Source organism: Electrophorus electricus, chromosome 3, assembly GCF_041902795.1.
Source record: "Electrophorus electricus isolate QZ-2024a chromosome 3, ASM4190279v1, whole genome shotgun sequence".
Lineage (NCBI taxonomy): Eukaryota > Metazoa > Chordata > Actinopteri > Gymnotiformes > Gymnotidae > Electrophorus > Electrophorus electricus.
In genome coordinates this window covers 37,086,991-37,101,990 of record NC_137499.1, presented here as the reverse complement: position 1 = coordinate 37,101,990, position 15,000 = coordinate 37,086,991, and the positions used below count along the sequence as shown (strand labels likewise).

The 15,000-nt window shown below is 43.7% G+C and overlaps 1 protein-coding gene across 2 annotated transcripts in view; it reads right to left on the bottom strand.

Annotated features, from left to right (window-relative positions):
* cacng2a (calcium channel, voltage-dependent, gamma subunit 2a) overlaps positions 1-15,000 on the bottom strand; it is a 55,886-nt gene that overhangs the window by 7,767 nt on the left and 33,119 nt on the right. For both annotated transcript variants that reach the window (XM_081711381.1, XM_027017844.3), the window contains exon 2: positions 10,389-10,472. In XM_081711381.1, coding sequence (XP_081567507.1) covers positions 10,389-10,472 — 84 coding nt within the window. The remainder of the gene's footprint in view (positions 1-10,388; positions 10,473-15,000) is intronic.

Below are 15,000 nucleotides of genomic sequence, written 5' to 3'. Positions count from 1 at the left end.
GATCTCGCTAACCAGCTGCTCCAGTGTGCAGGGCCTCTGATTCTGCAAAGATGCTTATTAATCCCACGATGCCTAAGAATCCTGCTGTTCCCTGCACATGACTACAAACACTTAGCCTGCACAATCGCCATTGTTTGGAGACGACACAGCTATTACGCAAAACAATGGCAGCATATCGATAGGCACCCAAACAGCTCTTAACACACACACACACACACACACACACACACACACACACACACACACACACACACACACACACACACACAAGGAGCGCTGTGTCACTGTTAGAAATATTTGTGGCACATTTAAGTCATTTCCTGTGACAGCTCTGAGCGACAATAGCAGGACTATATCTTACCTACTTCTCCATAGACACAAAGAAATGTCCATTACTGGTAATGCCACAGTGTAACATACTGAAAAGAAGAAGAAGAAAAAACAGCTACAAATTGACTAAAAGCACAAAGGTGTGCTATGCAACATGCTAGTGGCTATACATTAGACCAACAACTCTGTGTTCAAGTAACTGAGCTGTCCTTCTAGGCTGTTGAGCTGATGTAATTGTTAATGTCAGTGTCAGTAGCAATCAATTGCCTTCTGAGTACATAAAACTGATTGTAAAAAAATTGGTACCCTGAAGGAACAGCTGTGTAGCAGATGCCCTGTCAAAATGGCAGCTTAGTGTGGAGTACGTGTGAACACATCCAGACTGCAGTTGGTTCACCCCTAACACTCAGTGTAGAGTGTGTGTGAACACATCTGGACTGCAGTTGGTTCACCCCTAACACTCACTGTGGAGTGCGTGTGAACACATCCGGACTGCAGTTGGTTCACCCCTAACACTCACTGTGGAGTGCGTGTGAACACATCCGGACTGCAGTTGGTTCACCCCTAACACTCACTGTGGAGTGCGTGTGAACACATCCGGACTGCAGTTGGTTCACCCCTAACACTCACTGTGGAGTGCGTGTGAACACATCCGGACTGCAGTTGGTTCACCCCTAACACTCACTGTGGAGTGCGTGTGAACACATCCGGACTGCAGTTGGTTCACCCCTAACACTCACTGTGGAGTGCGTGTGAACACATCCGGACTGCAGTTGGTTCACCCCTAACACTCACTGTGGAGTGCGTGTGAACACATCCGGACTGCAGTTTGTTCACCCCTAACACTCACTGTGGAGTGCGTGTGAACACATCCGGACTGCAGTTGGTTCACCCCTAACACTCACTGTGGAGTGCGTGTGAACACATCCGGACTGCAGTTGGTTCACCCCTAACACTCACTGTGGAGTGCGTGTGAACACATCCGGACTGCAGTTGGTTCACCCCTAACACTCACTGTGGAGTGCGTGTGAACACATCTGGACTGCAGTTGGTTCACCCCTAACCGAGATTGTACAGATGCGTTTTGTGCAGTCTGCTTCCATTGATGCCAAACTGCAAGAAAATTCATTCGGCGTGACCCCAACAGAACCCTCCCTTGACATAAACAATACTGTGATCTAAAGGCAATGCTGTACTCCTGGATATCCGACATTATCCAAACCAGTCACCTCCATCACAGCAAACAAACACCCTGTGATGAGTCCTGTCGGTTGACACAGTGATGCATCGCTGTGTTTAACTATACAGGGACTTGTCCGTTTAGTTGTAGTACACCTAAGCAGTTACACAAGGTGATCTATAGTGCAGAAGCCCTTGTCAAAAACATCTTCGCTCACATCTTTGCTATAGGAGAAGTGATGCTTCATATTTGAAAGCTTTTCATCAAGCTTCTTTTATCTCAGTGTCAATATAAAATTTTAATAAACTCAACTCCACAGGATCCGTTTCCACAGGCACTTTAATCACGGCGTGTAAGCCTTCACTACCTGGATTTAGGAAGGCTGTTTTGGAGCTGTGCATTTTCCGTAGATTCCCCCTAATTAAAAGTGTGGTTTGAATGTTCACACCTTCCTGTGACTTCAGACATTAAAATCTTTCTTTCCTTTCCTTTTTTTTTTTTTGGCTGATCAGTAACCTAGCAACCACTTCTGTTCTCTCATCACCAGTGTGACCTCCACCAGTTTAAAGGTTTCACCAAAGCAGAATTCATTAGTTTAAAGGCTTCATTGGGGTGACCTCTGTGACCTCTACCACTGCTGTACTACACCACTGTCTTTTTTTATCCTAGTTTTTTTCTGGTGAGTTGAACCTGCTAGATTTGCAAGAGCAGTAAACACGGGAATATCTCGATATTAATGAATATCTCGATAAAAAGACACACTTATGTATTTTGCTGAATCTGTCAATGCTGTGGAAATAACTTGTTCAGAAAAGTTGACAAATCAGCTGGAAAATTAATTTAGCTTGTTAACTTTCACCTAGTTACATTATGCTGTTAGTTGCATAGTTATCCTTGGCTATATCAAGCTCATTAGTGAACATCAAACAGAAATTTAAGTGCAAAATATTGGATCGACATTATATAGATACAGTTCAGTAATTCACTAGCCATATTAGCAAACACCAGAACTGACTAGTTGCTTAGCTGTCAAGAAAACAAACATACAAACAACACAACTTGCATGTCTTTTGCGTGATGATGTTGCAGGGCATTCCGAATGAAGGCTTTTAATCACCTGCAGCTCTTTGACCCACATCGTGTGATTATATGCAATCTGTGGTAGGCGGCCAGTCTCAAGAATTGGTGGGGAAATTGTTTGCGGGGAAACTATACTGTGGAGCTGATTTTAGCAAAAAAATTAAAAATAAATAAATGAAAAGAACGTATGAAAGTCTTACAGCAAACTGTTGTCTTAGTGTACTATACATTTAGGTTAGGTTTCTGACTATGCCCAGTATGATGTCACCAAAACAAAAATGAAGTGTGTTTTAATTGACTTTCTTTTATGTAAATGTCTTTAATCTTTTCATGTGACATGTTTACAGCTCTAATGCATATTAGAGCAGATTAAGCAGATTTTGCACGTGGCTTCATGTCCAGGTCTTTTTTGTCTGTTTAATGTGGGGCTTGTTCCACTTGCACTCCCATTTCTACTTTGGATTTTGAACCATTTAGAATGGAAAATTTAGCATTTTGCATTCGTATTCTTTCACGTAACGAAGGACAACATGGAATGGCACCATGCCTGTCTTGTTGTAGTTACTGGAGACAGGAAAACAGTAAAAGAGACTCTAAGTTCTGGTTTGTTTTCCACACCTCGGCGTGTTACTGCGAGCCTTTTGTGTTTGGAGAGGAAGCTAGATAGCACCATCACAAAGCTAATCCTTTCTCTGAAACCATTGCGGATACTCTTCTCTTTAGGGTATTCTTGCTGAGACGTGTGAAGTGCTGTGTGTTAATTTGATCTGCAGTTTTTAAGAGGCCTGATTGGAGAGTGCAGTGTCAGAGAGCTGAAGCCCACTGTGGCTCAAATGAGTTTACTTAATAAACTCTTATACCTGCCAACCACGATTTAAACACAAAACTGTCAATGGTATAATACACACATGTCATGACCATGAAAGAGAAACACCACGCGTGTTACATGTGTTGAATCCTGTGTGCCCGACAGTAATGCAGAAGAGAAGAGCAGCGTATACTGCCAAGCAAGCCCAGGTCTTCCTCTATCCTTCCTCAGTACACACACACACACACACACACACACACACACACACACACACACACACACACACACATACACACACATACACACACACACACACACACACACACACACACTCATACACACACACACACACACACACACACACACACACACACACACACACACACACACACACACACACACCTTCCACCCTGACGCAGCCCTACTGTTCATTCAGTCTGTTCAGCTGTATTTTACATTCGTTTTTGATATATAACAAACAACCTTTATCAGTGGTGTCCACTAAACAGCTTGATAAACATCAACTTGTTTACTGGACACTACTAATATGTTTTATTCGTATCCATATTACCCAAGGTGTATCACCCAAAACATACCCTCAAACCTTTCATTATTTTGGCTCCTATAGATTTGAAAATGTATCATAAACTTTAAGACCATTTAAAGTGCCTGTATGTATGTGACTGTTAGGTATGGCAGCTATCCAGAACAAAGCAGAGTCACCACCGTGGCACTGTAAAACTGAAGAGAAGGTAGGAAGAGGGAGGGCACGAGGGTGTGATTAAAAACACATTTGAAATGTGATTGGAGTCCAGCCTTAATCTTTCGTTTTTACCATTTCCACCTGTTACCCTCCACTGCTGCTCATTCGTCACACCTCCTCACTGGCCTTTGCCTTCTGGCTCTGTCTCCCTCTCCATACCTTTTTCTTTTTTCACTCCTTCTCCCAGTTACGCTTCCTCCTGTTTTTCACTCCTTCTCCCAGTTACGCTTCCTCCTGTTTTTCACTCCTTCTCCCAGTTACGCTTCCTCCTGTTTTTCACTCCTTCTCCCAGTTACGTTTCCTCCTGTTTTTCACTCATTCTCCCAGTTACGCTTCCTCCTGTTTTTCACTCATTCTCCCAGTTACGCTTCCTCCTGTTTTTCACTCCTTCTCCCAGTTACGCTTCCTCCTGTTTTTCACTCATTCTCCCAGTTACGCTTCCTCCTGTTTTTCACTCATTCTCGCTCTTGTGCTCTCTTGCTGGCTCTCTGCTGGCTCTCTGCTGTGTTACTTGCTCTCTCTCGCTCATGCTCTCTCTCTTTCTTTCTCTCTCTCTCTCTCTCTCTCTCTCTCTCTCTCCAAATTGCTCACTCTTTCTCACTCTCTCACTCACCCTCCCTCGGTCTCTCGCTCACGCTCCCCCCCCCCCCTCTCTCTCTCCAAATTGCTCACTCTTTCTCACTCTCTCACTCACTCTCCCTCGCTCTCTCGCTCACGCTCTTTCCTAGGCAAAGGCAAATTTATTTATATAGCGCTTTTTACAATAGCCTTTGTCACAAAGCAGCTTTACACATGTCCGAGTATGAGCCCCCAGTGAGCAAGCCAAGGGCGACAGTGGCAAGGAAAAACTCCCTAGAGCACGAGGACGAAACCTTGAGAGGAACCGAGACTCAAAGGGTTTGGGGGCGCAATCCTCTTCTGGTCGACCACAGACACCACAATAGCAACAATATAAACAATAAAGAGCAAAATTAGATTAGGACTTTTCTAGAAGTCCTAATCTGGGTTAGCTGAGTCCAGGGCAATGGAGAAGTAAGTATCTGGGGTGGGGAAAGCTGGGCCAAGCAAGGGGGCCCCGGGGGGGCAGCCAGAGAAGCTCTCCCCCTCTCACCATTCATTGCCATCTGCCTGGCCCTCCTTTGGCTCTGTGTTGGCTGGGTCGCCGTGGTGTGGCAGAAGCTTGCAGCCCTGACACAGTATGATTTAAAAAAACTAGTTTGAACTTCAGCCCTCTGGCCCTCTGCGTCACCATGACTCCAGCCCAAAGCAGCTTGATACAGGAAACTTCCCTGCCTAACTGCATGCCAGCGTCTGTGCGTGGACTGAAATTATATGGAAATGTATAGCTGTACATTTGTGAATTTGCATATGTATTTGATTCATTTATTTCTCATGCGGCTCAACAGGCTTGTCATTGCAATGTTCTGAGCATTTAAATGCAGTTGTTTTTGTTTGTTTGTTTTTTTCTTCAGCTTAATTGACTATGCATGAATGCATATGGCTGTTTGCCATGGCCAAGCAAATGTTTTTATGACTAAATAAGGGCATGAATATAGCTCCATAATAAATTGCAGTCCTGATTTTTTTTTTAATATGATTTGTCAGTCATATGGCTTGACTTGACCACACATATGACTGCATCCCACACCAGCTGGTCATCCCCATGCTGAGGAAGCTCCATATGGCAAAATATGAGGACCACTGAACAACTTCTTCACCGGATTCAAGACAAGGACTACTGAACGCCTTCTTCACTGGATTCAAGACAAGGACTACTGAACGACTTCTTCACTGGATTCAAGACAAGGACTACTGAACGACTTCTTCACTGCATTCAGGACAAGGACTACTGAACGACTTCTTCACTGCATTCAAGATGAGGTTTACAGGGCACAGCTATCCACCAAGGTGGCAGAGATTAGAGAGGAGGTCATGGCTAGTTGCACCATCTTAGTGACCTTTTTGCTGATCTCTTAGCAAATGTGCGGAAAACAGTAAGCTGAGGACCAATGATGAAGTCAAAGTTGTGTCAGCCACCTACTCCAGCTTCTGTGGATATACGACTCTAACAACAGGTCTCCTGTAGAAGGTAAGTGGAAACTTGGATATCTCTAGAAGTCTGGTCCTGAAGAAATGTAGAATGAACATCAGCATCCATTTCAGAAGGGTGGAGAAAAAAATTCAGAAATCTCAAAAGAGACAGTAGCCTCCAGAGCTGGTTTGACTCTGCCCTTCAAGGACAGCATTTATAATCACAAAGTGCACTGATTAATAAGGAAGTCAAGCAGGCAATTGACTGCAAGGTGGACACAGGAACAGCATGCTGGGAAAGCACAGGGCCTGCTTTTACAGACGTGGGGATTGGTCAGCCTTCTCTTTACCATGACAATGCTGGAAGCGATAGAGACCAGTGTTAGTAGGCTGGCCATGTGTTCCAAGGCTGAGCTAGGAGTCGGGTGACAGGCGGGACGAACGCTGCTCCTGCATGACTGCAAGGAGCAGCGGGAGCGGCAACCCCAGTCAGACGGAACGAAAAGCGGCAACTGCAGTAAAACGGACCGCACGGAGGTTTCATCAGTGGATCTGTAACACAGCTTGGACCGGGTCACACTGGAGATGGTGGAAACTAAGGGAGAGCCAAGGAACAGCACAGGCAGAAATCCGGCACATAGAGGATAACAGGAGGGATGGTGGGATCAGTTGGGAAGAGGAAAAAAAGGGGTAGGGATGCAGGTCGGAGGTGGGGGGTGGGGAAGAGCGGAAGATCACCTGGGCAACAGAAACTCGCAGGACATGTCTCCTCCTATGCAATGTCTGTGATGTCCTCGGAGTACCGGGAAGCTTGTCATTTGGGAGCGGAAAGAAGACCAGAGCCAAACACGCTATGGGAAGCCAGCCAATCTGGAGCACATTTTATTTCCTCCTGTAGGGCAGTGCTGGTACAGGGGAGATTTTGCTGCAGGCATGACAAGGTGTTAATACTGCTGATTAACAGTGGAGGAGGCTGCACAGAAAAGCAGAAAGACCCAGGAGAATTGTGACACATTCAGGTTCTCAAAAGCGGTAAGAGGCTCTCCTTATGGCTTGTTAAAACCTGGCCAGAGACTGGGGTGTAAAGGCAGATATTAGCTCCATCTCCTGGATTAGGTCAGGGGCTAGACCTGGTAACATGATCCAGAATGACCGAGAACATTAGTACACTGGAGATGACAGTCTCGTGGGAAGAGTGTGTGAAGGAGGCATTAGAGAGGAAATTACACCAACACCTGCTATTGGCCGGCAAATGCATCCAAAAGGTTAAAGGGTCACAGCCAGGGAACATGTGAGCCAGAGGACACCCAGGGCAAACTGTGGAACTCTGCGCGTTACAGGCCAGGTGGAGTACAAAGATCCACAGCATAGCAGGGAAAGGGGTGTGTGGGTGGGGCTTAAAGGTGAAGAACAGTGAAGCAGTGGCCCATGTTGTGCTCAGTGCATCAGCACAGCGGCCCCTTCAGATAAACATCTGAATAAGACGAGGTTCACCTCGGGATAATCTGAGGAGCTACTAAAACATGTAAGTAAACACAAAGAAATCCATAAGAAAAGCTCTACTCAACACAGTCGCTGTATAGAGCAAGGCAGACTATACAGTTTAAGCCACCTGGCCCCTCAGTGGAAGCTAGAGTCTGACTTCCTCTCACATTTTTCTAGAGTAGCACATCTTAACTAATCTTCGCAATATAAGTGGTCAAGGGATATGGAAAAAGTCCAGTGGGAGAGCATCAGAAGTCACCTTCACACCTGTTTTATGAAGGATAATCAGCGGGTAGGCAGAAGAATCTAACGTACAGCGTTCGCACCTGTGAGATTATATGAAAATGCAGGATGTCACCTCCCCAAGGGTGTATCTCATCACACCTTTAGTGAAATGTTCATGGCTGATTAAAAAAATCCAACGCCTAAACATTCTTGTATTGTACATACAGGGTATTTTCAGTACCAATTATACTTATGTGCCATTTTCAGTATCTACTGTACTTACAGGGTATTTTCAGTACCTATTGTACTTACAGGGTATTTTCAGTATCTATTGTATTTACAGGGTATTTTCAGTACCTATTATACTCACATGGCATTTTCAGTACGTACTGTACTTACAGGGAATTTTCAGTACCTATTGCAGTACCTTGTAACTAGAGGACAGCATGTACAGTGGCACAGTGTGACATCATAACCTGAATGCTTTTTCCTAGGCCGTGACCTAAAAAAATAACCTTCAGCCACTTTATAGTGTAATAAAGTTCAATTCAAGAGCAGACAACAAAGCTCTTCTGTAACTCATTCTGGATAACATTATTGTCTGCCAAATCCTGTAAACGTAAGAGCGGAGATCATCAGAGTGTCCCCGCGGAGGAAGTGTCCCGAGAGCCCTCACTGCTTCGGCCGAGTTTTGCAGGAGACTTCGACCGTTCCGCCTCTCTCCCGCTTTTGTCTGTGCTAGTCCCCAGCAAGCAGTTTGGACCATTTGGACCATTTCACAGTGCCCTGAGCCAGTGTACGGTTAGGCTCCCAAAGAGCCAAGGTACAGAAGTCTGGGAGGACGAGACGGAGACAGACGGAGAGAGGAGAGAGAGAGAGAGAGAGAGAGAGAGAGAGAGAGAGAGAGAGAGAGAGAGAGAGAGAGAGGGAGGACTGACCTATATAGGAAAGAGGTTGAAATATTTATGGATGTGTGTGTCCTAATTCACGAACCATTGGGAGCATTGCTGCCTTTTCATCCAATTGCAATGAAATAAAAGGACATACACTCACTCACTCACACACACAAAGCGTCTGAGGTTTGCAGTGACACTCCAACCACTCCAACCTATCACCTCCAGAACTCAGGGTCCAGCAGGGATCCAAACCATCTCAACAAGGCTGGGTGCTTGGGCATCGTTAATGCTGAGCTCATTAGCTGAGCTCGTTATCACAGCGGCCTTCAGTGGTGGGTATAACCACAAGCTAATTGGTGGAGCTTAATTTTTCGCTGTTAGCATAAGCTGCACTGCCTCAACACATACCCCACCCTCACATGTGAGGTCAAATGTACAGGCAACAAATGTTCAGTTTCCTACAAACTACTGAATGTGACACAGCTGTCACAAAAAACGTCAGCTGCCTGACATGTTGGCTTTTATCTCTATAGCTTAGGTGGGGCCAGTTACCTTGCAGTTAGTCTCCCAAGTCAGGCGTCTGTCTATATGATAGTCCATAAGAAGGATGTCATTTACCTACGATCATATAGCCAACACATGATCATTTACCTATGATCATATAGCAAACACATGATAATTTGACATTAGCTAGGGTCACCACCACAAGAGCTGTGGTGCTTATCCATTCTAAACTGTGGTGAAGGTAATATTCAAAGGCTTTACTTAAAGATATGAAAAAAATAACCTTATACAATATCACTCTATTAAAATCAGAATCCAAAAATTAACTTTGGTTAATGCGCTCTTGAGTATTAAAAGACATGCGCTTAGCCATACATCTCAAAGTTCCTTTGTAGTGCAGTTGTAATGGAGCTCAAGGTCAGTTTCTGTATCAATATACAAATAATAAAGACAGAAAGAAATATAAGGAAAAGGATTCTTAAATCACCTGATTCGGTAGAGCAGTTCAGTACAGCAGTGCAATTTATTTGCTGAGATCCTCTGGACATTTACATCTGTATTAGTATTAACTGTCTGACATCTTTGTTTAGCGTGCATTCTTCTATGATCTAAGAATAAAACTTCATTACTGTTTTTAGCTAATTTTCCATGGAAAGCAAAGTCAAGGTTACATTTTTGTTTTCAAAGCATCCTGGCCCATCCGATCACAGCAGGACATGTTATCTGACAGGGCTGTATGTACATGGAGAGTCAGTCTGGAAATGCTGAAGGCGTCTGGATTGCTTTACTGTTGGACCTCAGTTTTGTGGACATAAACCTGGGCACAATCTCCATATCGCAACCAACATCAACATAAAGTAGGCAGGTCACTTTAAAATAAACACACACACAATTGTTGTTTTTTTTGTTATAAAACCCCGAAACAAATCAGGTCAGGCATTTACTTAGTGGACAACATGCCTGATATACACATGACATTTTGATTGAAAATGATTAAAAGAGATTAAGAAGAACTCAGCAGAGATTAACAAGAACTCCTCTACTTGGTTCATCCCACCATTTTAAAGCAACAGGAGGGGCACTCACGTAAAAAGTATTCAGAGGCATCTGCTTCGTAATCTGCATCTTCTGGGAAGTGGTCTATCTGTTTACACAGTCCTTTGAAGTTTCCTGTTAGAGAGAGCACACAGAGCGCACATTCAGAATTAGACTGATTAGCTCATCTGAAAAAAACCTGAACCATTTATTCTGCCGCACTTGCTAAGAGGCAGACACCAACAGACAAGGCCAAACCCGACGAGTGTGCACCCTGGTCAGATAGATCTGTTAGGTGAGCCTGAGGATGCAGTAGGTAGTGCAGGCCTCTACAGCAGCAGGTGGCAGCAGAGGGGTAAGAGCGGCACTGCTGCTGAGGGCCTGGCCGTGGTCCAGTGACTATGCTAAGGGAAACTTGTCTGCTAAGCTAATTGCTTTGGCTGGCTGGGCCACGCAGGCCTGGTCACTTCTTGGCCCACTCTCTGAGGAATCCCGTGGCCTGGCTCTGACCCGCAGGCTACCGCAGGTCGCCCCAGGCTGGCAGGGCCACACTCTCTGTGGCACCAGGTGTTGCCGTGGGACATTTTGGCTGTACGACAGGGCAGGAGCGACATGCTTGTGGAGATGAAAGGAGAGGCTATCAAAGTGGCCTTCGTGTAAGAGACATATTTTACACATTTCCCTCTACTGGTTACGGTCTGCTGGGCTGGGTTTTCAGGATAAAGACAGCGGCATGTTTCAGAAGCCAAATTAAAGGAGAGTACTATCATAGCTCAATTTTGAAAAGTGCAGAGAAGCCATTAGCTAGTAGAACTGAATTAGTTATTTTACCGCTGATGTAATCATTGAAATGTCTGTGTTGACCTGTAGAAGATTATGGTGTAGAGCAGAGGTGATCCGCATGCAGCATTAGCGACACTGTGAGAACCTTTGTACACGAACAAGGCCGTTCCAAATAACCACCAATACTCGAGGGGTTCAAGTTCTCGTGGGCAGTGGGGGGCTTGCATATGTGTGGGTGCACGTGTGTGTACGTGTGAGTGTGTGCGGGTTCGCGGGTGCGTGTCTGTGTGTGTCTACTCCTGTACTTCATCTTACAGAGCTTTGGCTCAGTGTCTAACATAGCACATTGATTTTTTTCTGCATACTCTGCGGCTTAGTTGAAGCCGGGGGCGGGGGGGTGTGTGTGTGTGAAATGGATGGTTGGAAGCAAAAGAGTCATTTAAGAGAAGCACAGAATGGAGATAATGAAGGGTAGATTTCCGTTATATGAAACCGAGCACTATAGACAATGCAGTACCTGGACTCATGTGATGTTTACACCGAGACTCATAATGGGTTTTTGATGTAAATGAATGTTCTGGACTAAGATATGGTCTTGAGCAAGACAGTCAAGGTCATGAAGAGAGACCTCTAAGATGAGATGGCACGGTCAGGGCATTTAAGATAGCACACACCAAACATACACTTACGAACACATCAGCAACAATGCTTACGTGCCAGAGATAGGCCAGCAGCCAAATAAAAATACATGAACAATACCAACGGGATGTTTGGATCAGTTGGTGTTCATTCTTCCAAAATGAAATAGATTTCTATGAGTTGAGATTTGCTCTTCCTTGCTACCTATCATGTATCCTGACATTTCCAGCTACTTTTTGAAGAACCAGAAGCCACATGTTTTGTTGTTACTGGATATGTGGAAGGGCAGTGATATTCTAACTGTTCTACCACCAGCCAACACCAGAATTATTGTTTTGACAGCAAAGTAGCACAATGCACATTTGCAAAGTGTATTGAGTTGCCCAACGTGAGCTCAGCAACAACCACTGTCATTAGGTAATGTAACTGAAGCTAGCACTAGGTCTGCTAACACTGTGATTTTCTTTCAACTCCACCGTATAAGATAAAGTAAGACATTATCATTACATAAGCAAAGACTGCAGAAGGCAAATTAGCCACCAGCTCAGACTAAGTGGTGAGCTAAACTCAGCTGTTGTCAGTTTGCTCTTCCATCTTATAAACCAAAACAAATATAGCACATAGTTTAATCTGGGATTGGTGCCCACTGAAGTGTGATTTAACATCGCAGAAAAAACAAAAGCTCATTCTATCCTAGTATCTTGGTCTGCTGCGTCTACCTTTTGAAATAAATGCCACATGGGAGTGGTCACATGACCCCAAGCAGTATGGTTGACTAGCTTGAAGCTTCGCTTTTGCCCCAAAAAACTCATTTTTCTTACTTATAAATCTATTTTTTTTCATATTTTTTGCTGCTCTGCTGGGTGCCAATACATGAGTAAGGAGAAAGAACCCCAAGAATTTCCAATTTTCTCCACTTCACGACCGCAGTGTGGCACTTCTAAAAAGGACCCAGAACACGGTGAAGCGGTGCAGGCTGATGGCAGGCTTCCAGTTGATGCCATTTTAGCTGAGACCCAAGACTAGTCGTGCTGAGGTAAACTCACCCTCGGACAGGTCTGATTACTGACTGGATGACGTATGTGGCTCTGTTTCCACGTTGAAAGGTACTTTTAACAATCTACCAGAAAGCAGGGGCGGCAAATGAGTCATTTAATGAAAGCTGAGAGTCATATTTCAATGATGGAAGATATTGCTAACAGCCAAGAGGTGATGCTATCTTCACTTTCCACCACCATTGCAAAACTCTGAGTCAAGATTGATGACTTGAAGAATCTTGGCTGCAAGAAAAATCAGATTATTGGTTTACCTGAGAAAGCAGAAGGCTCTGAAACCACTTATCCAATTTCTGGAAATAATTTTACCAATCTGGCTAAACCTGACACAAGAATCACGCTTAGAAATTGAACGAGCTCGTAGTTCTCCGGCTCCTGTCCCCACGTAGACCACGAGGCCTCTGCTTGTCCTCACTTCTTCACTTTGCAGACAAGCTAGCTTTCCTCAGGGCAGTGGAGACACCATGGGGTATAAAGGACATGGAACTGGAGCTATGGTTCTACAAGGATTACTTAAAAGAGATCTTAACGAGACAATGATAATTCTGCTCACTGCCAGAGTCCCTAACCAACCTTAAATTATTTCGGGGCCTCTACATGAAGTGGCACCTTTTCTCCTCACCAAAGCAAAGGCTCGGAAATGATTGGCATAAACCAATTTATACAGTCTTTCTGAGAAAGCATACTGGAAGATTTCAGGGACTGGGATTCAGATTTTTCACGTAAATCTTTTTTTACAGTCAGTTCCAAATTGTCTTGTATGTTGGAGAACTGGGGAGAACTGTGCCCTCTTGAGTAATGACTTTAAATTATGTAAAGACAATTTTTAAAAAACAATACATGCTAATTTGAATAAGGCACATAGATCAGCTCTGCTTCCGTTTTCTTAGTTAAATATCTGACTTATCATTGAACAAATGGTTCAGTTGTACTATGTATTTGCATCTAAAAAGGCTTTGATGACTTCTTTTTGTTTGTTTTTGTACATTCTTGCTATGTTTGTACCTTTTTTAGGAATCACCGATCTGTTCAGTTTTGAAATGTTTGGCCATGCATTTGGGATGCAAAGTCAGAGTTGCTGTGGGAAGAGATTTAGGAAGAGGTATGGATCTCCCTTAAATCATCCCTATCAGACAAATCAGCAGGACCTGAAGGATTTCTGACTGATCCTATACCCAGCTCTTGTAGACGTGTGGAATGGCAATTCAATACCTGAAATATTAAAACCCTCACTATTAATTAAAAAACCCAACAAAGTTAATCAGGAATGTGCTTCTCACAGACCCATCATTCTTCTACAGTCTGACTGTAAATTATTAGATCAAATATTGACATGCAAATGAGAAAATATATTAACTACTAGAATTAAATCTGACCAAACAGGACTGATTAAAAGAGGATGCTGTTCAGAGAATATATGCCACTTGTGCAACTAATAAATCCCTATACCTCCTGGTGTCACTAGACACCAGAAAAGTGTTTGATAGGATGCAGTGGAATTTCTTGTTGCAGTGGAAGTTTAACTTGGCTTCTACGTTTACAAACCTAATTAAATTCGTATACACTAAACTCCAGGTAACTAGAATACAAATGGTCCTTTATCCAAACCCTTTATTTCAAGTGAAGAACCTAACAAGGTTCTAGCAGTTTCATTCTTTTCTTTAGTTATCAAACCTCAATCACAGTCTATGTCATCATACAGACTTTTCAGGTATAAGCATCAGGAGTTAAGAACACAGAATGTCTATAAGAGATGATGTATTGTTATATATGTCCATTTCTGAAACTGCAATCATTGCCACACTACAAAGCATCTCAGAGTGTAGTAAAGTATTTAATTACAAGTTATATCTATCCAAGTCTTTGGCTGTTCTTCGTAACATCAGAAGCCTCTATATCCCCATCTCAGTTGTAGCTGGTTTCAAATATCTCACCACTCCTATAACTTCATCTCTTTCATGATCTTTTTCATGCAAATGATGTCCCTTGGGTTAAGAAGATAAAACAAGATTTGCAAATCTGGTGTTAGCTGCCTCCCTCCTTTTCTGGCAGGCGAAGTGTGATTAAAATGAACACACAACCCAGACTGTTGTACTTGTTTCAAATACTTCCTTGCTATTTGCATTAGACGTTTTGTAAGATTTAAATAAGTGTCTCTTCTAAATTTATTTGGCACAATAAAAATC